Source organism: Rhipicephalus microplus, chromosome 3 (genome assembly GCF_043290135.1).
Source record: "Rhipicephalus microplus isolate Deutch F79 chromosome 3, USDA_Rmic, whole genome shotgun sequence".
Taxonomy (NCBI): Eukaryota; Metazoa; Arthropoda; class Arachnida; order Ixodida; family Ixodidae; genus Rhipicephalus; species Rhipicephalus microplus.
The window spans coordinates 142777937-142802822 of record NC_134702.1 but is presented as its reverse complement, the minus strand read 5'-3'; the positions used below and the strand labels follow the sequence as shown (position 1 = coordinate 142802822).

Sequence of the window (24886 nt, the reverse complement as noted above, 5' to 3'; positions counted from 1 at the left end):
ACTTTTTTTCTACTGTTCATGTTTTTCTTTTCATTTAACAAAGCAGAAATGTCCAGCCCGTATTTTGTGCATATATTGTATGCTGCGATTTGTCTATTTTTATTTGTTCTTATTTTGTTTTATTCACTGCAAATTGTTTTCACTGATGTGTATGTACTTTTCATTTGCAAACACCCCTACAACAATGACACCAGAGGGCGCTGTAGGTACATGTACAAATAAATAAACAAATAACTGGGAACTCGCCAGCCTTATCTGATGCTGTAGGTAGATGTATAAATAAATAAACTAAAAAGGTGTTTATTGGCGTGTGCTGCGTCGGTGGCCCTACGATGAAAACACTATCAAGATAGAGCAACGTTCAAGCTGATGCCGGCGACGATCAGCACGTGGTGAGCGAGAGAAGCCCAGAACCCAGTTCCCGAGCGGTGGCGATGTTGCTTGCCAACGATGCATTTTCTTCTTCACAATTTTTCCTTGCCGAAAAAGAGCCATCCTGGCGATCTAAGAGTCTGGAGGCAGAGGGCTATGATATGGCTTAAGGCAGGCGACATGAATGATGTCACGCCCACGCTGGCGCATGTCGTCAGATGAGGAAAGTGGCTCAATGAGAAAATTCAACGGTGAGGTTTGCTCCAAAACGCGGTAAGAGCCCTCGCACTTCGGGACAAGTTTTGAGGAAAGGCCGGGGGTTTGGTAAGGAACCGCCAGCCATACAAGTGATCCCAGGGAATAGCTGTGGCTTCCTGAAGAGTCGGCGTTGTTTTCTTTTTGGCACTGCTGTTCTTGTGACGTAAAGGTGCGTGCGAGTTATGGGCACTCTTCCGCTTTTCGGGCAGCTTCGAACACAGATAGGCATTCAGATGCGTCAGGACGGTATGGAAGGAGAGTGTCGATGGTCTGGGATGGTTTGCGTCCATAAAGAAGAAAGAAAGGTGAAAATCCTGTGGTATACTGTGCCGCGGTGTTGTATGCGAACGTGATGAATGGAAGAATGCGATCCCAGTTAGTATGATCAGATGTCACATGCATCGCGAGTATATCACCGAGGGCGTGGTTAAATCTCTCCGTGAGCCCGTTAGTCTACGGATGGTATGCTGTGGTCTTGCGATGAACAACATGGCATTCAGAAAAAAGAGCCGTGAGGACTTCTGATAGGAAGGCTCGACCTCGGTCACTTGGAAGTTCTCGTGGTGCACCATGTCATAGTATGAAGCAATGGAGGACGAAGAACGCTACATCCCGTGCAGTGGCACTTGGAAGGGCGGCGGTCTCAGCGTAGTGTGTTAAGGGGAGACGCGGGTCTTAGAATGGGGAAAAATGGCCAAAAAGTCGATTTTGAGAAAATGCAATATTTAAAATTTTTAGACCTGATGATATATGGTGTTTTTTTGGCGCAAGGGCCATTTGATGGCCAAAGAGCGCCAGTTCATGGCACGACCTCCCCTATAAACTTACGACCTGCTCATGCCGCCGCTCCCCGTGTCGCCGGTTTTGCTTTTGCTTGTTTAGTTTTTTTTAGTTCTCGAAAGTGCCGCAGCACGCCTTGGCGCCACAACTAACCCCCACTGCTGCAGCCGCCAAGCCGCTGTTCTGCTTGGTGCGTGCGTGCGTTCGCATGATCTTGTGGCACTCCAAGGCTATCGCCGCTATCGCTTGTCACCAGTAGTCTGCGCAGTCAGGAGCGTTAGATAACGACAGCAGCAGCACCATTCCCGCAATGGTGTACTGCTGCGTTCCTTTTTGCAAGTCGAGCGATCGGCGGTCAACTGGGATATCGTTTCACAAGTTCCCGTCACCCAGATTCGACAGGAGTGGTTGAAGAAGATCTCTCGACAGGCTGAAGGTAAGGCACTGAAAGTGCTGTATTGCATGCACTGCAAGATCTGACTAGTGGAATGCAGTTCAAAACTTTTTTGCGCGCTATGTATGCTGCTCAGCGTTGTTGGCTGGCATCTAGAAACACAAGTGCTGTTTGTGGGATTCGTGGACGCCGATCGTGTACACAGCCCATCAGGCCCTCAGCCAGGGAAAAGGGGGGGGGGGGGGGGGCACGTAATTCTGTTGAACTATGTGTTTTTAACAAAAATAAATAATAAAAATAGGCGTTTTTCTCAAATAGTCAAGGTTTTCAGCACGTGCCCCCCGCCACGAAAAAATTTCCTGGCTAAGGGGCTGCAGCCCATGCTACATTTTTCCTTTGTCGTACTGTCCTTTGTTGCCGCAAGACTCCGTGCACGTGGCCGTGTCAGGGATAGAGCACTTACTTTCAACTATTCCCCTCTGATGCACAGCGGTGTTGCTTTGTTGAGAAATTTGTTTTATTTATTACACTATTGTTTTGCGCTGGCGTTGTTTTATAACAAAATTAAGGGAAATAGGCGCAAATGGATCTGCCCTGAACTGATGCAGCTGCTAGTAAATTGAAATGGTAAGGGATTCAACTAGTGAATACACTAGAGATCCTTTTCTGTCACGTTGTGAAGGTTACTAAAAGGCTAATTCTTAATCGATTGCCTACTATCTGATAATTCTGGTGCAGTCTTAAATACAATATTTGTAGGACCAGGAAAACAGCCATGGGAGCCGAGCGACCGCAGCAAGGTATGCAGCTTGCATTTCAAGCCAGAAGATTACAGAGAAGGCCTGAAGCCGCGCAAACTAAAACCAGATGTCATACCTTCAATATTCCCGAGCTACCCAGGGTATATGCAGGAACCATCCCGAAAAGAGCGACAGCCTGTGAAAAGGTGTGCTGTGCCAGGGCTGTCACCAGACAAGCCTCATGCAGAAGCAAAGAAAAATAGGTAAGCTTTTTTTGTGTAATTAGTGTTTGTTTAGCCACGCCCAAATTTCTTCTAATACATGCTTCATCCTGTAACACGTCGAAATTCTTAATGTTGCAGGCTAGACATACCCTCTCCTTATAGGTCCCCGTCTGAGAAGATTGATGAGCAGGAAGACAATTGTGTGGCTGGCAGCAGTACCGCACATCAGGAGGATGAAATGCTGACAGAACCCTGCAGTGAACCCTCCTCTCTGCCTTTAATTTTGCCTGCACCTGAATCTTCTTTCTGCTTGCCTAAAACATATCAGATGCCCAAACATGGCAAAACTGTCCAGTGCCAGACAAGTCCATCAAAGGCAACCAGACCACGTGGAATGCAGACTAGGCTTTCACTGTCCCGAATGACCAATCTCCTGAGGAAAGTGAACTTATCTCTTTTTGAACATTAAAAAAAATCTCATTACCTGCTTATATCATACTTGCAGCAAAAGGTGGAGGAGAGCAACGAAAAAGCTCTGTTCCTTCAAGAGCAGCTTGCTTTTCTGGACAAAAAGAAAGGGCTATGGCGTGAGGAGACAGTGCGCAAATGCGTTCTTTTGCACGCTAAATCACCAGCCGGGTGCCGCCTTCTTCGGGAGATTGGTGTCTTGACCTTGCGGAGTCGCTGTACCCTCAAGCGATACATTGGCGCATGCACTGGAGAGGTGGTGTCCTCTCTTATCAAGCAGCGCCTTCATGCAGAAGTGAAACTGCACTCTAAGGAGGTACTTTATTTACTCTTCGCCTTTACTTTTTTGCCAGGAGTAAAATTACTGGAGCTATGTTCTTTGCGATTATTGCAGGCACGCTGTGGGTCCCTGGTGATGGACGAAATGTCACTAAAGCAATCTGCACTGTACCATAAACAGTCCGATGCTCTCCATGGATTTGTCGACCTAGGAGGTGCCGAAATAGACTACGGCCTGGAGGAGCAACTGGCAACTCACCTACTCTGCTTCGTCTTTGTAGGACTGTCTACCCACTACAGGTATGTGAAATATTTGGCTACTCTCCGTTCATGTCATGTGAACCTGTGCAGATAATTTTTTTTCCAATCCTTCAAATGATTACCATGTCCTTTACCTAATGCCTAGTGCTTTTACAATTACAGGCTGCCTGTAGGATATTATTTTACAAAAGGATTGACAGGGGAGCAACTCGAGCAGCTTTCGTTGAAAGTAATGCAATCAGTTGAAGATGCTGGGTTTGAAGTGGTTAGGTTGGTTGCTGACAACCACAGCACCAACTGCAAGTTTTTTGCCAGCTTGTCTGGTGGCCAAATATGCCCTGTTGTCACGTGAGTAATTGCTCAGTCACATTTTTGCTAAAGGTTACACCTCCTTTAATTGTGCATAAATTTATGAGCTATTAGAGTGTTGAAGCAAATGTGTCCTGTCAACATTTTCACAGACTCCTAACAGTATTCACTGATCCTTTACAGGCACCCTCTCGATCCAGACAGGCAACTGTTCCTGTCGTTTGACTATTGTCATATCATAAAAAATGTCAGGAATCAGTTCCTCGACACTAAAAGGATTTTCAGGAATGCTGGAGTGCTCATCGTTCCAGACTACCTGAGGTACAATTTGGTAGCTTTTTCATGCCTTACAAATTGACAGTTTAACATTTCATTTTGTCACAGGAACTTGCATGACATACAAGAAAAGCAGGTGGGTGCTTTCAAGCTTGTGAGGTGCTTGACTAAAAAGCACCTTCGGCCGAGCAATTTTCAGAAGATGTCTGTTGCCAGGGCTGTTGCGATCTTTTCTCCTCAGGTAAAGAGTGCATAAATGTTTATTTTAGAAGAAACTCAGAGAAAAATATGATTTCACCCCAAGCATGTGGTGATGGTTATCCCACTCATAATCACCTGTATTATAATTTTATTCTAGGTAACATCTGTGCTCAGGTTTTTACTAAAACATGCACAGCAGCTCAATTTCCATGGGTTCGACGACTCCCTGCCAACCATTGAGTTCATGGAACTTGTTTATAAATGGTTTACTCTCCACAACATTAAGAGCACCTCATTGTTCTAGATGAGTAGAGACGCTCTGAGAATGCTCTTCTATGGTCCAGCTGACGAAAGGTATCCATGAACTACTTCTAATTGTCATTTATCTTCCATTTGTGTGAAAACATGAATGGTTCCATTTTCTTTATATGCACAGTTTTGTATTAGGTATTCTTTGCTATTAAAATGTAAGCTTGAAACCTTTGTAGTTTGTCCGTAGGCCAAGTGCCACTTTCTAACTGATCTCATTGCTCATACTTTTATCATGCAGGCTCCTCTGGCTTGAAAATGAGTGCCTCATCTATTTTGACTTATGGAAAGAGAGTACAGCACACAATCTAGAGTTTTTGTCAGAAGAAACTTATGAGGCCCTGAGAGTGACAACTATGTCAACTGTTTTCTGCACCAGGCATCTTCTTGGGCGCGGATTTCATTTTGTCCTTACAGGAAAGTTTTCCAGTGATGATGCGGAATCCCTGCTTTCTACCATAAGACAGCTAAATGGCTCCAATGACCAAACCGATGCCTACGCAGCACTGTCGTCACTACAGAAGATCTTAGTAACGGGCTGCATTCATTCATCTCCAAGTGGCAATGTGGGAAGCGTTATAGGTTCTATTGGGGAGGCAACCAAACTCGCCCCTCAACCTGCAGCTGCTGCACCACCTGACAAGGACATTAAGAAGCTTCTGCTCCCTTACCTTACAGCATTGGAGCGCTTCCCAAGTGGGTTTGCACCATTTATTATTTACGAATACCTATCACTCACAAACATTTCAGTAATAAGATGCATGTTTTGAAGATACAGAGGAGTTGATCCAAAAGTTTTAGTGCTTGTGTGGAAAGGTGACGTGCAGGTACATCAAAATGAGAAGTTCTAAATTGCAGTCATGAGTTCCTTAACCAGGCCCGTAGCCAGGAATTTTTTTCGGGGGGTGGGGGGGGGGCACTTGCTGAAAACCTTGGCTATTTGAGAAAAACACCTATTTTTATTATTTATTTTTGGTAAAATACCTACTTCACCAAAATTTTGGAAGGGGGGGGGGGGGGGGCTTGGTTGCTACTGTACGACACATTTACAAATTATTGCACTTTGCTTAGATGGTACCACAATTATAGATGCTACTACTTAATCACTTATTTTAATTGTATTGCCATTCTCTAAATTCTTTCTTTCATTCTCTCAGGTCCTCCTACTCAAAGCTTGCGTGCCAGCACACTGGCACTAATAGCTGGTTTTCTAGTAAGAGCTGTCCAGGATAACATCTGCTGCGAAGGCTGCCTTATGAAAATACAGGCACCCAAATCAAGCTCTACAACAACTTCTCTAATTGCAGGAATTGACAGGGGAGGACTCTCATACCCCTCATTGCCATTTGTTGGATTTGTAAGCGTCCTCGAGGGTGCAGCCTCTAAAGCAGCTGCGATCCTTGTGAAAGGGCAAAAACCCTTGCAGAAGTTTTCAAGCATAGTGCTAGTGCTCCCTTCACTTCTAAAAAATTCCTTATTTGCATGCACTATGAATGATAGTGTGTCCCACAGAGCAGCTCTCTTGAATTTAATTTTGCGAAAATTCATGAGGCCTTTCTTGGCAAACTATGCCAATAATTTAACCGAGGCACATTCAAAGAGAAAGCTTCTCAACAGGAAGCCTTTGTTGCGAAAAGTTTTGAAAGTTTAAAGTTCTTTTTCCTTGTAACAGCCCCATAGAATTGCTGTATGCTCATGCACATCTTGGCTGCTGACCTTTTTTTGAATACAGATAGGAGTGCGAGTTTGTTTTTCCAGTGTCATTTTAGCCTTATGAAACAAGACATGCCTGAACAAGACATCAAGAATGTGCGGTCCACACTTCCTAGTCTTCTGACTTGGGTATCATTCTTTATATTGGGTTCATCTTTTTTCTCTTTTTTTTTTTTGTCTTGCCACGTAATCTTAACTTTTTCGGTTTTCTTTAACCCCCAAGTTTCTGCACTATATATTTGTACTGGTACAATGCAGTGGCTCTACACTTTGTTTTTGGGATGGCAGCATGTTGCTAGTCATAATTTTTCAAGGTTTCAGAATTTATGGATTTGATCACATGAATGCAATCAATTGTGGGGCAAGCTTTTCTAAAGCCAGCTTGCTTCCTTCATTGATTAAAGTGCAGCGCTTTCCTTATCCTGTTTTAAAGAACCTTCGTGAATATATTGCTGAGAGTTTAGTAGAATAATATGGGCACTTTTCCAGCTAAGGCATACATTCGAGATCTTGAGACATTCTGCAATATTTAGTGGAGAGCAGAGTGGATCAGAGAATAAACAGGGGTAGCTCACATCTATCTTTAATAGAAAAAAGTAGAGCTGCGCAGGCAACGTAGTGCACAGGACCTATAACCAACGTGCAGCGAGAGCAACGGAGTGGATATCGAGGGATGACTAACCGAGTTAAACAGTTAGGTTGCTTGATGAAATTCAAGAGGTTCACTGGGATAAAATGGAATCGGCGTGTGCAAGACGGGGGCAAGAGATCATTGCGAGAGGTCTTTACCCTGCAGTGGACACAAAATAGTCGGGTCATGATAATCACATAGGATATTTCACCCCTGCATTGATAATATTTGAAAGTTGTTGGATATCTGGGAGATTTTGTCTGGTCCCAAAAGCAGTGTTTACTGGATCCTAGGGCAGTATTTTGCTTTGAGCAGGGCTGAATTTTAGTTCTGCCAGTAGTTACTGCAGATGGAGTGCTGATGGGCTCTAGGTAAAGCAAGGGGTGCTAGGTAGTTTGTGCGTCTATATATTCCCTTATGCCCTTGGCTGTACTACTCACTTTTTTTACTAGAGGTATTGCTGATCACACTGTTAATGTTTTTGTGCACTAATAAATTGCATTTTGCAGGTATCAACATTTTCGTTGCAGATTAGATTTTCCTGTACTGGTATCTGATGCTTAAAAAGCAATGTTTGGAAAAGCATATTATTTACTACTGTTGCTGCAGTGTACCATTGTTCTGGGAATAAAACATTTGTTTGAACCATAAGCTTACTTGACTGTTTCTTGCCATTTTACAGTGTGAATACAGCCACTTACAAATGGAAAATTCAAATTTTTAGCACTGAGCAAGCAATTTATGCACATTTGTAGCGGTCATAAGGGACTTCTAAGCATTTTATTGTAAGGGTGAAGGCATCAGGTGAAATAAAATTTTGTTCTTCAATCCCATGCCACAGAGGCTTTTGATGTGTGTCGGTACAGCATGCATCACAGGCATGATGTGAACGAAACAATTGGCAGCTGAAGCATCAGGAATAGTACATTATTGGTGGGTAATACCATGTGGGTTAATGCTAAAAGTTCGTGGAATAGAATAGGGACAGTGCAAAGTGATTTAGCCAGTTAGAACTCATGCTTTAGATTATAAATAAAACTCTCGTTTCTATACAACGTTATTCCCATGAGGGAAACGGAGCACGCTAGAGCTGTTGCCTCGTAATGCTTTGTATGTGGATGCTCCAGTAAAGGCGTGGGCGCACCGCCGATGTGAGACATGCGGAAATGCTAGCGACACTCGAACAGAGGCCATAACTTCAATAAACTGTGTCTGATAATATATGTATGTACGAGAAATTGCTGTAACGTTGCGATAATCCGCCGGCTTTGTCGCACGCTTCCATCGTTAGACGTTCGCTAGACCCAAAGCACCCAGACGATAGCACAACTGCGCCCCTCTGTCATCACCCGTGCACAGTATGACAATGATATGCTTGAAGGGCGACGTTCAGGTCATAAAAACTTACCCGGGTTATCGCATGCGTCGTTCGTACCGTATGTCGTCTTCATTTACGTCGTAGACACGTCGGTTTCAAGTTTCAACTTGTTATATGCAAGATCGCACCGGCTCGCCCACGAACGAATTATGTTTGCGGCTGCTAGACAGCGGTTAGGCGGGGCGCCGCTGCTTAAAATAAAGCGAGGAAATAAGGCTTACGTTCTCTGGGTTATGTGTCGCATATTGCTTTCGTTTGCCTGCACTTAGATGGGGACGCAAAAGCGCTCGTGCAAAGATTGAGGTCCGGTAACGAGCATCCCGAAGCCATCCACCACGGTGCTTCTCACAACCAGAATGTTGCTTCGAGACGTTAAATCAGTGGATTGCTCGATCCACGCGTTAGGAACTAGAACAATGAGAGGAAAGCGCACACACGAGTGCACCACAACGGTCGTGCGTCGTCTGCTATGGGGGTCAGTGGTGGCGGCATCTGGCGGTACCTCCGGTCCCTACACGCCAATCTTTAGCTCCATACGCCTCCGTAGGGATGGCGCCGGTGAGCAGGTCGTAAGTTTATAGAGGAGGTCGTGATTCATGGGACAAGCAATGTGGATAATGATTGTGATTAGCGGCTGTATAAGGGCCATAAAATGACTCAACGTAAAGGCTTTATACAGGGCTGGTGCGAAAAGCACCCGTAGAAGGTGGATGCCCAAATGGTGCACGGGGTCCAGCATCTTCAAAGCACTTTGAGTTGCAGACTGATAAACAACAGCCCCATAACCTAAGCGGGTGCGAATGAGGCTTCAATACAGATTCATGAGGCATTGCCTATCACTACCCCAAGTAGTACGTGGCAACACTTTTATAACATTCATGGCTTTTAAACATTTTGTTTTTAAATACTTGATGTGCGGTACGAAGGTCAACTTGTTGTCCAAGATTAAACCTAAGAATTTATGCTCGGCTTTGACAGACAGACGTTGCCCATTCAGTCGAATGTCAGGTTCCGAGTGCATGTCTCTCTTTCGAGAGAACAAGACACACGTGCTTTTTTGTGGGTTAAGTCGAAATTCGTTTTCATCTGCCCATATGGAGACCTTGTTTAAACCCAGCTGAACCTGCCGCTCACACATTGCCAAGTTGCATGACTTGAAGCCAAGCTGAACGTCGTCGACATATGTACAATAGAATATATTGCGGGGGATGGACAAGTGCAAGGAAGTCATTTTGATAATAAAAAGTGTGCAACTAAGTACACCACCTTGTGGCACGCCTGTTTCCTGGACAAATGTTTGGGAGAGAACACTGCCCACACGGACACGGAATGTCCGGTTTGACAGGTAACTTTCGATTATGTGAAACATTCTTCCGCGCACACCAAGGTGGGACAGGTCTCTTAGAATTCCAAAACGCCACGTTGTATCATAAGCCTTTTCGATATCGAGGAACACAGAGAGAAAATATTGTGTATGGACGAAAGAGTCTCTGATCTGTGCCTTAATACAAACAAGGTGGTCTGTGGTGGATCTACTTTCTCGAAACCCGCACTGAAATGGGTCGAGCAAATTGTTTGTTTCAAGGATATGTACAAGTCGGCAGTTTATCATTTTTTCGAAGACTTTGCAGAAGCAGCTTGTAAGTGCAATAGGCCTATAACTTGAAGCTAAAGAAGGGTCCTTGTCCTCTTTCAAAATGAGAATAATAATAGCCTCTTTCCAGGAGGTAGGGGTAGTGCCAGAAAACCAGATAGCATTGTACAAACGAAGTAAGGTTTTTCGTGTTTCGGCTGGTAGGTTTTCTAACATTTCATACACCGCACAGTCAGAACCTAAGCAGAAGTACTGCAGAAGTTTAGAGATGTTTGGAGCTCAGCTAGACTGAAAGCTTGGTTATATGCCTCGTATCTAGTGAATTTGTGTTCGAGTTTCTGCTTATCTATTCTTGTTCTGTATTTTTGGAAAGTGTCAGTATAGTGGGACGAGCTGGATACCCGTTCAAGGTGTGCACCGAGGAAGTTTGCCTGATCTTCCAAGGTATCACCCTGAGTGTTTACGAGTGAGAGTGAGTGTACTTTTCTTCCTGCTACCCTACGAACCATGTTCCAGACTTTGGCCTCTTGAGTATATGAATTTATCCCTGATAAAAACTTGTGCCAACTTTCTCTTCTGGCCTGCCGACGCGTTCTCCTGCCTCGAGATTTTATTTTCTTAAAGCTCTCAAGGTTTTCCGCTGTCGGCGAGTTTCGCAGCAACCTCCATGCCCTGTTCTGTTCCTTTCGCGCATTCTGACACTCAGTGTTCCACCACAGGACGTGGTGTTTTCCGGGCAGTCCAGATGTTTGTGGAATGCACTTGGCTGCTGCGTCAGTAAGAAAGGCCGTGAAGTACGGCACAGCTTCATCTATGCCTAATCCGCATATGTCAGTCCAATTTAAGTGAGTAAGCTTTTCGAATTGTTCCAGTCGGCTTTGTTTACCAGCTATTTGGGAACATGTGGAGGACATTCATACATTATTGGTGTACTCAAAACTAAAGGAAAATGGTCACTTCCGTATGGATTATTTATGACTTTCCACTGAAGTAATGGTACAAGTAAAGGAGATGCGATACTGAGGTCTATGGAAGAGTAAGTTTTGTTGGCAAGGTTATAGTATGTTGCCTCTTTCCTATTCAACAGACAAGCACCTGATGAAATGAGGAATTGTTCAATGAGACGACCTCGTGCACCACAGCGAGAGTCACTCCACAGACCATTATGTGCGTTCAGGTCCCCAAGGACCAGATAAGGTTCAGGTAGTTCGTCTATTAAAGACTGCAATTGAAGTTTTTCAAGACAGTGGTGCGGAGGTATGTACAAAGAGCAGACAATGACAAGTTTGTTTAGAATAACTGCTCGGACAGCCACTGCCTCGAGGGAAGTTTTAAGGGGTAATTGTGTGCATGCTGTACCTTGACTAACTACAACCGCTACGCCACCGGATGGTGGCATGCCATCATCTCTATCCTTTCGGAAGATTACGTAGTTACGTAAAAAGTTTGTGTTTGTTCGTTTTAAGTGTGTCTCTTACACACAGTACTCTTGGATTGTGTTCATGGAGGAGTTCTTGTAAGTCATCGAGGTTTCGAAGAAGGCCTCGGATGTTCCACTGTAATATTTCTGTCTGCATATTTAAACAAGAGAGATGCTGCTGTGTGTACAAAGAGTATCCTGTGTTGGAGTGAGCTCGTTAATTCAGGTGGCAGGACGGTCGTCCGGCCCCCTTATTGGTTTTTTTCTTTTCTTGGCGCGCTTCAAGAAGGCGCGCCGCTCTTTCGGTACCAAGGGTACCGTTGTATCCATTGCCTTCTCAGAGGCACTGGATGCTCGCACATGCGAGTGGTGGTTTGGATTTTAGGCCTCGCCTGGTGAGGTGAGGTCTTGTGACCAGAGGACCCTGGAGTCTCCGGCCTCAATCGCTTGGAGGCGGAGTAGACTGAACTACTGCCGCCTTGGGGGCAGGCGCCACAGCCGACGGCTCGCTCTGCGCTGGCCGAAGCAGTGGTGAGGGCTGGTGCAGCGATGCCCCCCGACGCGCCGCATCAGCATATGTAGCGCCGTAAAATGGCGACACTCTTCGTCTTGCTTCTTTGAATGTGAGATTTTCTTTGACTTTAAGAGTGACTATTTCTTTTTCTTTCTTCCAGTTAGGACACGAACGTGAATATGTGGCGTGTTCCCCGTCACAGTTCACGCAGTGAGGCGTAGTAACACAGTTATCAGATGGGTGGCCGTGGCTACCCCATCTTGCACAAGTTTCCTGACCCCGGCAGTTCTGCGAGCCATGACCAAATCGTTGACATTTATAACACCGTCTTGGATTAGGAATGTAGGGACGGACAGAGAGTTTGATGTAGTCTGCACCCGCAAAACAACCCACAGCAGGTCAAATTCGTTCAAACTTCCCGCGCGCGCCGCCGGCGAGTCAGACGGCCGATCGCCGCCATCATGGGCTTGTTTTGAAGCCCATTCTTTTGTGCGCATTTTGCCACTTTTCAAAATGGCGTCGCTTGAACAGAACGGCTGCCTTCGCCCCTTTTCCGGAGCCCCCTTCCGGGCCGCTGATTGGCCGGAGCACACGCGCACCAGGCGAGCCCCTGTTCCTCGATTCCCATTGGCTGATGCCACCAAAGTTGCCCGCGCTTTTTTTGTACATTGTTCGTCGGCCGCCGGTTCTCATTCGCGCACGTTGTTCGTCTGTTTCCCGCACGTGCCTGCTTGTGCTACACGACCGACGCACCGACTTTCTGTCTTTTGCAGGCATGATTGGAGACGCACATCTAAAGAAGAAGACGCGCCAAGCGTACGGCGAGAAACGGAGGCGCTCGTGGAACGCCCGCCAGAAGAAAGCAGCCGACAACGTGCAGCTTATTTCGCCCGATGCCCCCAGAGCGGCGCATTCCAATGACAGCGCGCAGCAGCGGCCGCTTGTGTCCGAAGCGGTGCACTCTCCTATGCCTTGCAGCAGCACCTCATCGGATTGTGTTGTCGTCGGATCGCCATCTTGCACTTCCAGCAGCATCCTAGACCGCACTGACACGGCGTTTTATTCGGCGGACGAGTTTGCTGAGTGCGCGAGAAATGCAGCGGGCTTGAAGGCATCACTCGCATCGCAGTGCGCGACGGAACGTAAGTTCGAGTTACTAGATGTTGATCTGGAGGATGGTGACAAAGAAAACGAGACAGAATTTGTTATTGTTGATCTGGCGGTGATACGCTCGTTATTTGGACTTGTCGCGTGCCCAGAATGCGGTGCAAGAATAGTCACTATTTCAAAGGCCAAGAAAAAGTACGGGCTGTGTTCGAAGCTCACAGTCACGTACGGCAGTTGTGACTTTCGCGAAGAGCGTTTTTCGTCCCCCTGTATAGCCGACGAGACCGACGCCAAAATAAGGCCGTTTGAAGTTAATATGCGTGCCATGAAGGCCACCAACAGTATCGGCAAGGGGGCAACGGCTCTGTCGAACTTCTTCGCCAGAATGAATATTTCGCATCGAGGGCTTCACCACAAGAGTTATCAAAGCCACGTGAATATAATGAAAGAAGCCTGCTGTGCAACTGCTGCCGAATGCGAAGCGGCGAGCGTTGCTCGCGTCAAAGAGCTCTATGCGGAGTTCGGCAACGCGCCCAGAAACGTCGACGTCATTTATGACGGCACCTGGCTTACACGTGGACATAGCTCGCATATATGGGTTGGCTGCGTTGTTGAGATGTATAGTGGCCTCGTGATAGACCATATCGTGCTATCGAACTTTTGCCTGGCTTGCACCACAGGACACAAGGAAGGAGAAGCAGGACATTCTGCCTGGCTCATTCAGCATGCCCCCTGTGCCAGAAGAATGTTGATTGTAATGCTGGCCAGATGGAAGTGGAGGCAGCACTACGCTTGTTTGAGCGGTCACTTGAAAAGCATAAGGATCGTTATACGACAATGGTGTCGGACGGCGACAGCAGGACATTCCATGCACTCACAGAAAAAGAGGTGTACGGCTTCATAAAGGTGGCCAAAAAGGACTGCATAAATCATGTACACAAGCGTATGGGAGCTGCCTTACGTACCGTTGTGGAGAAAAAAAAAGCTCAAGGTGGCTCACTTGGTGGAAAGGGCAGACTTACGCAACAAAAGATAAAGATCACCTCATACTATGGCTACGCATTGAGAAGCCACAGGAACGATTTTCCAGGTATGCAGAAGGCTGTTCTAGCAACTTTGAACCACATGTCTTCAACTGACGAGGCTCCAAAGCATGACCTTTGCCTTGAAGGCCCTGAATCCTGGTGCAAATTTCAGAGAGCTCTTGCGAAAAAATGAGAAGCCACCACCACAGAAGGACAGCCTGCTTGATTTCGTAATTGAGACATGGGAGCCTGTGTTTAGGCGGCTGAGCAACAATGCCCTCTTGGAAAGGTGCAGCGATGGGATCACCCAGAACCCAAGTGAGAGCCTGCATGCTATGATTTGGCAGCAGGCCTCCAAAACTTGGCATGCATCCTTGCGGAGCATTGAAAGGGCAGTTGCCGAAGCCATCAGACGCTTCAACCAAGGCACAACCAAGAGCGACGTGGAAATTGCCGAGAAGCTGGGCTACAGCGCTGTCAATAACTTGGTGTGTTGCAGCCTTGAGAAAGACAACGGCAGGCTGCGAAAATCGCGAAGAGAGCATCTCGACAGCAGTTCAATAAAGAAAAGACTTTCAAAGCGTCACAAGCCAGCAGGGGACTCTGCTTACAGCCCTGGTCTGCTGTAAACAGTCATGATGGCAAATAGTGAGAATTTTTGCAAAAATAAATATTCTTGGTTTTAGACCTAAACATTGTTTAAATCTATTGTCTATCCAAGGACAACATTATTACATAATTTTTTTGTGTTCCTTTCACTTGCAAGGCACTGGAACGACCACAAAGTAAAAAAATAATAATTCTCATGCTGAGTCAATGACTATTTTATAGTTCTAGAACAAGCTGTGAGCAGTATTCTGTGTGGGTACAGTGAAATTTAGCATGACCATTTATCCTATAATATAGAGCTACAGAATGATGTCATTAATATCACTGTAGCTTCACTTCAGCAAAAGTTTTTTGCACATTGCACTCGGCCTTACGGGGGTTTTTCCTATGTTAAACTTGAGTGAATGCGACAAAGTTGGTATCATTTTATTCGTCTTGACATGATCTAGAGGGTGATGCTATTTCTATTTCTCAAGCATCACTTGAAAAATTACCACTGAAGATTTGAGTGAGAGAAATTTATTGTAGCATAGTGACCATAAGTGTTCATCTGTTTTCTTGCTTATAAATGCCTTCAAATAGATAAAAATAGCTTCACCCCCTACAGCAAGTCTCCAGCATTGGGATTATACATTCACTTTTTGGATTTAGCAAGAATAAATTGCCAAGAAGTCCCGTAAGAAGTTCACAATAAATTAAGATTCAGACCTTCATATTTTCTAAACCACTTGAAATATTAAGAAACAAATTAGAGATTTGAAATTAGCATGAAAAACTAGCTTAGGTAGTGAAGTTTGGTTAAGATTGAGCAAAAAATTAAAAAATAATTTTGGAACCCATGTCCCCCCTTAAATGGTCCACAGTGACTATCATCCACCGATTTTCATCTGGTGTCGGTAGAGGGCCATAGAGATCAGTACCGATCCGATCGAAAGGCTTGGCAGGGCACGAAAGCGGTTAAGCGCACCGGATGAGTAGAAAGGCGGTGATTTGCGGTGCTGACAGTCAGGGCAGCCCATAACGAATTTTCGAACAAAATTATGCATTCCGCGCCAGTAGAAACGATGGCGAATGCGTTCGTAAGTCTTGGAAACTCCGGCATGGCCACATTGGGGATCGTCGTGAAAGGGGGCGCATATTTGTGATCGCACGCTGCGGGGGACAATCAGGAGCCACTTACGACATTCAGGGGCGTAGTTGCATCGGTGTAGCAGCTGATCACGAATGGCGAAACGAGCAGCTTGACGTCGAAGAGATCGTGATACAGCAGTGGTTGACGATCCAGAGAGACAGTCAAAAAGGGAAGCGATCCACGGGTCTTTGTGTTGTTCACTGGCAAAGGAGTCAAGGTCGAGAGATGCAACGGAGTTGGTACCAGTGGTTCCGCAGGCCGAGTCGGAAGGCAAAGGCGAACGGGACAGGCTGTCGGCGTCAGAACGCTTGCGCCCGCTGCGATAGATGACGCAAATGTCGTACTCCTAGATTTGCAGTGCTCACCGGGCTAGGCGGACAGAAGGATCTTTCAATGTGGCAAGCCAACAAAGTGCATGATGGTCCGTTACCAGGTCGAATGGGCGACCAAACAAATAAGGGCGGAACTTGCGAAGCGCCCACGCTAGCGCTAAGCACTCCTTTTCGGTGATGTTGTAATGGGCCTTAGCTTTAGTGAGCGTGCGACTCGCATAAGCAACGACGTATTCGGGGTAGCCCGGCTTGAGTTGGGCGAGGACAGCGCCAAGACCAACCCCGCTAGCGTCAGTGTGAACTATCGTTGCAGCTCTTGGGGCGAAGTGCCAAAGAATGGGAGGAGATGTTAGCAGACTACGGAGCATGGCAAACGCGTCGTCGCAGTCAGGAGACCAGCATGAAAGGTCTGCGTCATCGCGCAGGAGGTTGGTCAGTGGTGACATGATTGACGCAAAATTTCGAAGCGCTGGAACTACGAGCATAATCCCACAAAACTGCGTAATTCTTTCCGTGTAGTAGGTTTTGCGAACTTGGCGACCGCTCGCAGTTTTGCAGGGTCGGGTAGAACACCATACTTGGACACTATGTGCCCAAAGATGGACAGCTCTCGCGCACCGAAGCGGCACTTTTTAAGGTTCAGTTGGAGCCCAGCGTTGGTTGAGCACGTCAGAACCAGTTGGAGCCGAAGTAGATGAGTAGGAAAATTGGGAGAGAAAATGACGATGTCGTCGAGGTAGCATAAACACACAGGCCACTTCAGTCCATGCAGCGTGTTGTCCATGAGTATTTCAAACATAGCAGGAGCATCACAAAGCCCAAAAGGCATTACGTTAAATTCGTACAGGCCATCTGGTGTAATGAATGCAGTTTTCTGGCGATCGGCCTCTGCCATAGGAACCTGCCAGTATCCAGATCGTAAGTCTAAGGAGGAGAAGAATTCAGCTCCTTGGAGGCTGTCAAGGGCGTCGTCGATGCGCAGTAATGAATAGACGTCTTTTCGCGTCACCTTGTTTAATCGCCGGTAGTCGACTCAAAATCAAATCGATCCATCCTTCTTTTGAACTTGAACGACAGGAGATGCCCAAGGACTGTGCGATGGTTGAATAACGCGACGGAGAAGCATCTCTTTGACCTGGTCGTTAATGACGTGACGTTCTACAGCAGAGACACGGTACGGTCTTGGACACAATGGCTGGTGCAAAAACGGTGTCAATGTAGTGGTGCACTGCGGAAGTGTGACCCAATTGCTGCTGAGAAACGTCGAATAAATTCGCGAAGCGCTGGAGGAGATTAAGAAGCTCAGCGCGTTCTTGAGCACTTAAGACGTCGGCGATGAAACTCGAGAAGATGACGCTCAACGAGCATTTTAGTGGGGAAAGCGCATGAAGTTCAGTCGAGGCGCTACTGCACGATTCGTCTGGTATGTTGAGGAATAAAGAATCAAGGTACTCCACTCAACCACGACATTTGCCGGCAAGTAGCGTAAGCTGTGCAGAAAGGGGGTTGTGGACGAATGGTCAGGCAGGGCAGGACAATGGCTGTAACGGACCAGCGGTGCTGTGAGAAGGCACCTTGCGACGTTGGCACGCAGGACACAACTGAACGTACTGGCGAACGTATCGATACATGCCTAACCAGTAGTACCTCAGGCGAAGACGCGAGTACGTCTTGAACGAGCCAGCGTGATTGCATTGAGGGTCGTCGCGAAAGGCACTGCAAATGACCGCGTGCAAATGACAGGGGATCACGAGGAGCCACCTGCAGCCGTCGGTCAGGTGATTGCGACGATACAGCAAGCCTTCACGAAGTGTGAAGTGTTAGACTTGACGACGTAGGATGCGTGAGGCGTAGGTTGGGGCCTGTTGAGACAAAATGTCAAGTAGGGAAGCGATCAAGGGATCTTTGCGCTGTTCTTCCGGCATGTCTGTGATGGTCAGAGATGATGAATAACAAGTGGAAGCTGGTGAGCCGGCAGTGTCGGAAGGCAGTGGCGATCCAGATAGGGCATCAGAGTCCGAGTGTTTTTGTCATGAGCGATAAATCACATGTATATCATACTCCTGTAATCGTAAAGCCCAGCAAGCCAGGCGTTCAGTCGGGTCTTTCAAGGACGACAGCCAGCATAACGCGTAGTGGTCGGTAACATCAAACTGACGCCCATAGAGGTAGGTGCGAAATTTACCGATTGCCCAAAGGATTGCCAAACACTCCTTCTCTGTGACGGAGTAATTTGACTCCGCCTTTGTGAGCGTACGACTGGCATATGCTACTACATACTCGCTAAAGTCTGGTTTTTGCTGGGCGAGTACCACGCCAAGGCAGACACCGCTAGCATCTGTGTGTTTCTGTAGGCGCGTTGGGGTCATAGTGGCGCAGAATTGGAGGAGACGTGAGGAGTAGGCGAAGTTTCGTAAATGAATCGTCGCAATCGGCATTCCAAGCTGAAAGGTCGTTGCTGTCGGCGAAAAGCTGTGTCAAGGGGGATATAATCGAGGCGAACTTGCGGATGAAGGGCCCAAAATATGAACACAGCCCAATAAAGCTTCGGAGTTCTTTTAGTGTGCTGGGCTTGGAATATTCAGCAACCGCTCGAAGTTTGGCAGGATCTGGCAAAATTCTTTTTTTGGAGACGACGAGGCCTAGGATGATAAGCTGATGGGCGCCAAAATGGCATTTTTTCAGGTTCAACTGCAAGCTGGCGTTAGTGAGGCACTCAAGAACTTGTTCAGAGCGAACGATATAAGATGAGAAATCTGCAGAAAAAACCACTATGTCATCTAAGTAGCATAAACAGGTCTGCCATTTGAGGCCTCCGAGAATGGTGTCCATCATCCTTTCGAAGGTAGCAGGCCCGTTGCAAAGGCCGAAAGGCCTTACGTTAAATTCGTATAAGCCGTCAGGGGTGACGAACGCTGTTTTCGGACGGTCGGCTTCAGCCATGGCCACTTGCCAGTAGCCTGAGCGCAGAACCAGTGATGAGAAATATTCGGCTCCTTGAAGGCAGTCCAGGGCGTTGTGGATGGGGGGTAGGGGATAAACATCCTTTTGCGTAATCTTGCTAAGGCGGCGGTAGTCGACGCAATATCTTATTGAACCGTCTTTTTTCCGCACCAGCACGACAGGAGAGGCCCAGGGACTGTTTGATTCCTGAATCACGCCACGTTTCAGCATGTTATCGACGTTGTCCCTAATAACGCGGCGTTCGGCCTGCAATACTCAGAAGGGACGCTGTCGCAGGTGAGCATGATGACCAGTGTCAATACGATGAACAACTGCAGATGTGCCCCCAATAATGGCTGCCCTTAACATAGTTGAATGAACATATATGTAAAATGACTGCAAAAAAGGTCCTGTTTGGGTGCTGTCATGAACTAGTGTTCATTATTCACAAGTACAAAAAAAAACGGGAATTGCAATATTAAATGCCCATTGACTGGCGAGCAGCCTTTCTTTTGTAGTTTTTTTTTTGTAGTCTTCCACTGTAACACGAAACACATTTCGTCTTTGCCGCAAAACTTAGACACGCGACTTTTAACCTAGCTGCCTGCTTTCTAGCCACACCAATCCGACCAATGCTGACATTTTTGACGCCGAATCCTCTCGATCGAGGGCGTCAAATGGGCGGATCCAAAAAGCGGCGACACATTTGCATCTGTGCCGCAAGCAGAGGAAAGTGGATGAAGCAGGGACAACTTTTAATGGCGTCACATGATGCACCGTCCGCTGCGTAAATTCCTTTTCCTTTCCCTTGTGTCAATCCACCACTTTCAAACCAGAGTTGCGTCGGCACCAAACATAACATGGTGGATTTTAGGATACACGCGCGACCGCTTTTTATTCAACGTAATAAAATATGTACGTGAATGTGACTTTGATGGCCCGGAGAACAAGGTGCACATGTATTGACGCGCTAGCGTGGCTATGGCCGGTGATAAACGCTCCCAAATGGCACAGTTTGGCACAATTTTCGTTGACATCATCAGGTTGGCGCACTTTGGAACAGTTGGCCCAGAAGAACGATCACTGAGTGAGGCACTACAGTGCCATGACCGCTGGATAAAAAAACAAGGTGCGGCCTGTTGCATTGTGTCGCCATGAATGGGCCAGCGCGCCTGACCCTAGCTGACAGTTTCGGCCGCTTTTTTGGGAAGGGCGCTGACGCTCCACCTGTCAAAGCGGATGGCACTTCGTGTTTCAATGTGGCTGCGTGAGGATTTGTGTATCCGTGCGCTTTATCGTGTGCTTTCTCTTGCTTTTCTTGAGTGCAATTGTGTTTGGAAGGTAGTTTGCCTCATGTTTCCTATGATCGAGTACGGTTCTTTCATGCGTGCATGTGTGGCAGATGATTTTTTAGTGGTGGGACGCCGCGAAGCTGTTGTGTGTCGCTGAGCAGCTCGAACGCGAAAAAAGACGCTACACTGAAGCACAATGTAATCCCCTGCAATCTACAGTTTCAAAAAGCGGGTCAGGATGCGTATTCTTCATAACGGAGCACATATTTTCGTCACAAACGAGCACTGAAACAGACGCGCGCCACCGCCTCCAGCCGACAGCATCTATTCAACCTGCTAAACGTTACCTTCACCGGAACGTGCAACAACACAAGAAAACAAGCATGAAAAGGTGCCCAGGGCGTGCCCTTACCCTCTACACACACGACAGCCAACCAGCACAAATGAGGAGAAATCGAGACATCAAAGCGGCGAGACTAAACCCTTTCTCCTGGCTGCCCCCCTGGTACGTACGTACTATGTGCAGTCTCATTGTTTGGAATGTCTGCGAAACCGGGTAGGATCCAAACTAGAGGTGTCCGAGGGCAGGACGGGTAGTGAAAATCGGCCAAGAAGTTGTGATGTTTGAGCAGTGTCGGTGAGCCGTGTAGTGCCGTCAGTCCATGTCGAACATAAGACGACGCTGGAGTACTTTGTAGAAGGGCACCTTCGGAACAATGACTAGTGCTGGAGTTCGTTTCAGTGTTTCCATGAAAAGAAATTTTCGAGACACGTTCGAAATATTGTGGAGTACACGCGTGGGGTGAATATTTGAGGCCGCTAAGTGTTCTTGTGCAGTTTATGATCTGTGAAATTTCATTTGTAGCGCGGTAAGTTTGTTCCCGTTGTTTGAATACACCCAAACCTCGTTATAACGAAGCTGAAGAGGAGCCACAATTATTTTGATGCATCTATTATTTCGTTATATCTATAACAGTTTGTGGCAATGTATGCTCAGATGGGTGCACACCTATAAGCATGCAAAGAAGGAAACCACATGGCGGCCCGATGTACCGCTACGTGACCACGCATGCGACGGAAAATAAACACACTCGAACCCAACTAATTCGAACGCGCTTAATTCGAACTTTCGGTTAATTCGAACTCACGCTGAGGTCCCGTCAAAACTTTGTGTATTCCAATGCGCGAAAATGCCCTGTAATTCGAACGCACAAGCACTTGCAACAGTTAATACGAACATACCGCGCTCCAAAAATGATCTCAGCACTATGCCAAAACTCGCGGCAGCCCCTCTTAACGCTGCGTGCCAAGAAAAAGGAGAAAAGCAACGAAAAAAGCCTGTGGCAGATTGTTTGCTCGCTCTCAAATGCCGATGGACGACACGCCTGCGCCACGCTTTGCCCTTTCCCGTCTCGGTACGTAGAGACCCTTCTACTTTCAAGGCTGCGCACGGAGAGGTAAAAAAAAGCTGTCGCGGAGAGTATTCTTTTTTGGTGCAGAGAGTAGCAGCGGAGACGCAGTCGTTGCCCACAGTGTTAGAAGTGTCATTGCCGTCGTCTTTAGGACGCGTAAGTGAGAGCGAAATCGCTCTGCACCGCGGCGCCGCTTCTCTGTCATGTGACCCGCTGAGCGCTTCCTCAATTCTCACCGCTGGCTGTGTAAGGAGGACGGCTCTCTCGGCCGCGCGTGGCGTGGCTGTAGGGTAGGCGTGGGAGTTTGGAAGAGCCGCGCCGAAAGAGCATCACACTCCATAGAAAACGATATACTCAACACATTACAGTTGGTTTTTTGTTTTTATAGTCTATTTGATAGACTAATTTAGTTCATTATATTAATTTACAGGCCAATTTCACTTTGTTACATCAAGGGTTAAAATGCATGGTTCTCGATGGAGCTTCCAAGAGGACTTTTATTTACTTTATTATATCCATTATTTCATTATATCCCGTTACATTATAACGAGGTTTGAGTGTACCTTCTAAGTGATTTCGCGAGTTAAAATTGGTAGCTGCCGAGAGTGCAAGCTTGTATGATGCCTCTGCTGAGAATACATATTCTGTTTGTGTCATGAACTTCTGGTTTTTAACTCAGTCTTTGGACCACAAGTGGCGTTATTGTGCACTAAAAGAATCTACATTTATATTGTGTGTGCGTTCACATGCTTTTCGATCGGCCGACAAGTCAGTCCTTGAAATCTGCCTAGTGATTGCCTCCCCAAGAACAGAATCAGTGGCCCCTTACATTTCAGGTGAGTCAAATGGGCAGCATTGATGAAGAGTATTGGCATCCATATTCTATGAATTATTGGCCCAACCAGGGCAAACTGTTCACATATGTGATGTAATAGATACTCCTTGTAACGATTCAGAATCGAACCCATGATGTGCCCCGACGAAATTCGTTATTTACAACCTACCGCCCCCGTGTAGAAATGCGTGTGAAAGTGTTTCTCATGGGATGAGTGGTGGTGCCAGAGCGGGTGCGAGGTGGACTAGGCCCGGCCCGTCGCTTCGGCGGCACGCAACAGGCCGCACCTTGTTTTTTATCCAGCGGTCGTGGCAGTGCAGTTCAGGGGCTCTTTTCTGAGAGGCACCTCGGTGGCATCCTTGTAGCACCTAATGTAGGGCTTGTCAAAGGCTGGAGGAACTCGTCATGGACAATAATCTTCAATGTCCTCTCGCTGTCTTTACTGCCCTGAGGTGCATAAATTAGTCGTGCAGAAATGCTCACGCAGAAATTGTGTTCCCCTAAATTTAGGAAATAAACTCAAATGCCCTTCTGGCATAACAGACTCAGACTTCCGCCCCACTTATAAAAGTTAGCTGTCGTTAGACAAGTGATAAACTTGTTGGGTCGCTTGGGAGAGCAGACTCCTGCCCATCGACCTCTATTATCTAATTAGATGTTCTGCGTAAAGGGGGCTAAGACACTGGCACCAAACAATTGGTGGGTTTTCAGCATAAACTAGAAGTAGAGGGTATAGAGTGCCTATGAAAATACAAAAAGCCTGGCAAGTGTGAGTGACGTCATCTACAGCAAAGAGCAGAACTCGTAGTTTTCTATAACAGTATCAGCCACTGCACATCGTTCAATTTCAGCCTCAAGCTAAAGGAACCTAAAATATCTTGATTTCACGCATCACTGACCACGGAACAATATCTTTCGATGAAGTGCAGATACTCGCACAGCTGGCTGCTTGTTACGTTGCAAGTGCCCCAGTGTTGCCCAACTCTCAGGTCGCTCACGTTTTTATAAACATAGTTTATTATAAATTAAATGCACAGTAAAATGTGCTGACATTCTGCCAGCTTATTTGTGAATGCTTTAGGATTGATCCACATAACATGAATTACAATCAATAATTGTGTGTCGTGGCCCCTTTAATTTTGACTAGCCGAAAGGTCACCAGCAAAAAAGAAAAAGGTAAAGACAACCATGAAATTAAAACTTGCTTGGTATTATACCGAAATACCGTGCGAAAATTACTTCTGTGGGTGCGTTCTGCCTCCTATGTAATATTACCTTTGATATTCCAGAAAGGTAGGTAATTGAAGAAAAAAAAATTGTGCCACTGTCAGTAGCAAGCACTGATAGTGATCACTACTCAGCAGTTACTACGACATTAGCAAAACACACCGCGTGAAATCTGAAAGCCCAATCAAGGCTTCCTTGTTGAATTTGCCCGCTGTGCTTAGTGCATTATTAGAAACACTAGCCGAGAAAACCCCCATCAATCTCATCTCAACCAATGCACATAAGATCTCGTTACATGTGCACTCATTTCGGTGGAGAAACTAACACCAGAGGCCCAACGAAGACACTGACCAGTTGTCATCATGGCACTTGGCGGGAGCCCTCCGGTGTGTGGATCGAGCCAGTTGATGTTCCAGTCGCTCCAGTACAAAAGTAGGTATGCCTTTGTTCCGCACATCAAGGAGCACTGACAAGCTGAAAAAGAAATGTAACTTCATTTTTCCATAGCTCCTTTTTGGAGAGGTTTCTGGGCTACCTAAAACTTGTTTTTACCGCAAAAAAAGAAGCTCATGCAAATGAGAAACAAAAGCGAATCGGACTTCACGGCTCCCTTTTGGGACTTTTCATAACTTAAAGACTACATATTATACCTCTCCAAACGCTCCTTGGCTTTGTTCTCTGTTAATTAATATAGCCAAGCAGAACAAAAAGACGGGTCTTTTCAGTTGATTTCCTACCTTTGCTTCAGCATTCGGGTCAGTGTCGAACTTCTTTTTCCAGCAAGCACATTCAATTTTGTGCGGCACTGAAGAATGTAATCAACGTACCATAATTACTTTTTGTAGTAAAAG

At 46.5% G+C, this 24886-nt stretch overlaps 2 protein-coding genes and 1 pseudogene across 4 annotated transcripts in view; 2 read left to right on the top strand and 1 right to left on the bottom strand.

Annotated features, from left to right (window-relative positions):
* LOC142803959 (uncharacterized) overlaps positions 1-24886 on the bottom strand; it is a 186009-nt gene that overhangs the window by 143364 nt on the left and 17759 nt on the right. Inside the window, exons 2-3 of one of the 3 annotated variants that reach the window (XM_075890354.1) lie at positions 24773-24840; positions 24387-24509 (exon numbers count right to left, since the gene is read on the bottom strand). In XM_075890354.1, the coding sequence (XP_075746469.1) occupies positions 24387-24509; positions 24773-24840 (191 nt within the window). Of the gene's footprint in view, positions 1-1370; positions 24510-24772; positions 24841-24886 lie in introns of all 3 variants that reach the window. The other 2 variants (XR_012894391.1, XM_075890355.1) reach the window with 2 other exon arrangements.
* On the top strand, positions 1721-2811 carry LOC142803960 (THAP domain-containing protein 6-like; annotated as a pseudogene).
* LOC142802647 (uncharacterized) lies at positions 3190-6522 on the top strand. Its single transcript, XM_075887631.1, has 6 exons — positions 3190-3210; positions 3274-3552; positions 3631-3815; positions 5113-5165; positions 5289-5567; positions 6029-6522. Exons 1-6 carry the CDS (start codon positions 3190-3192, stop codon positions 6520-6522), a joined length of 1311 nt encoding a protein of 436 aa, XP_075743746.1.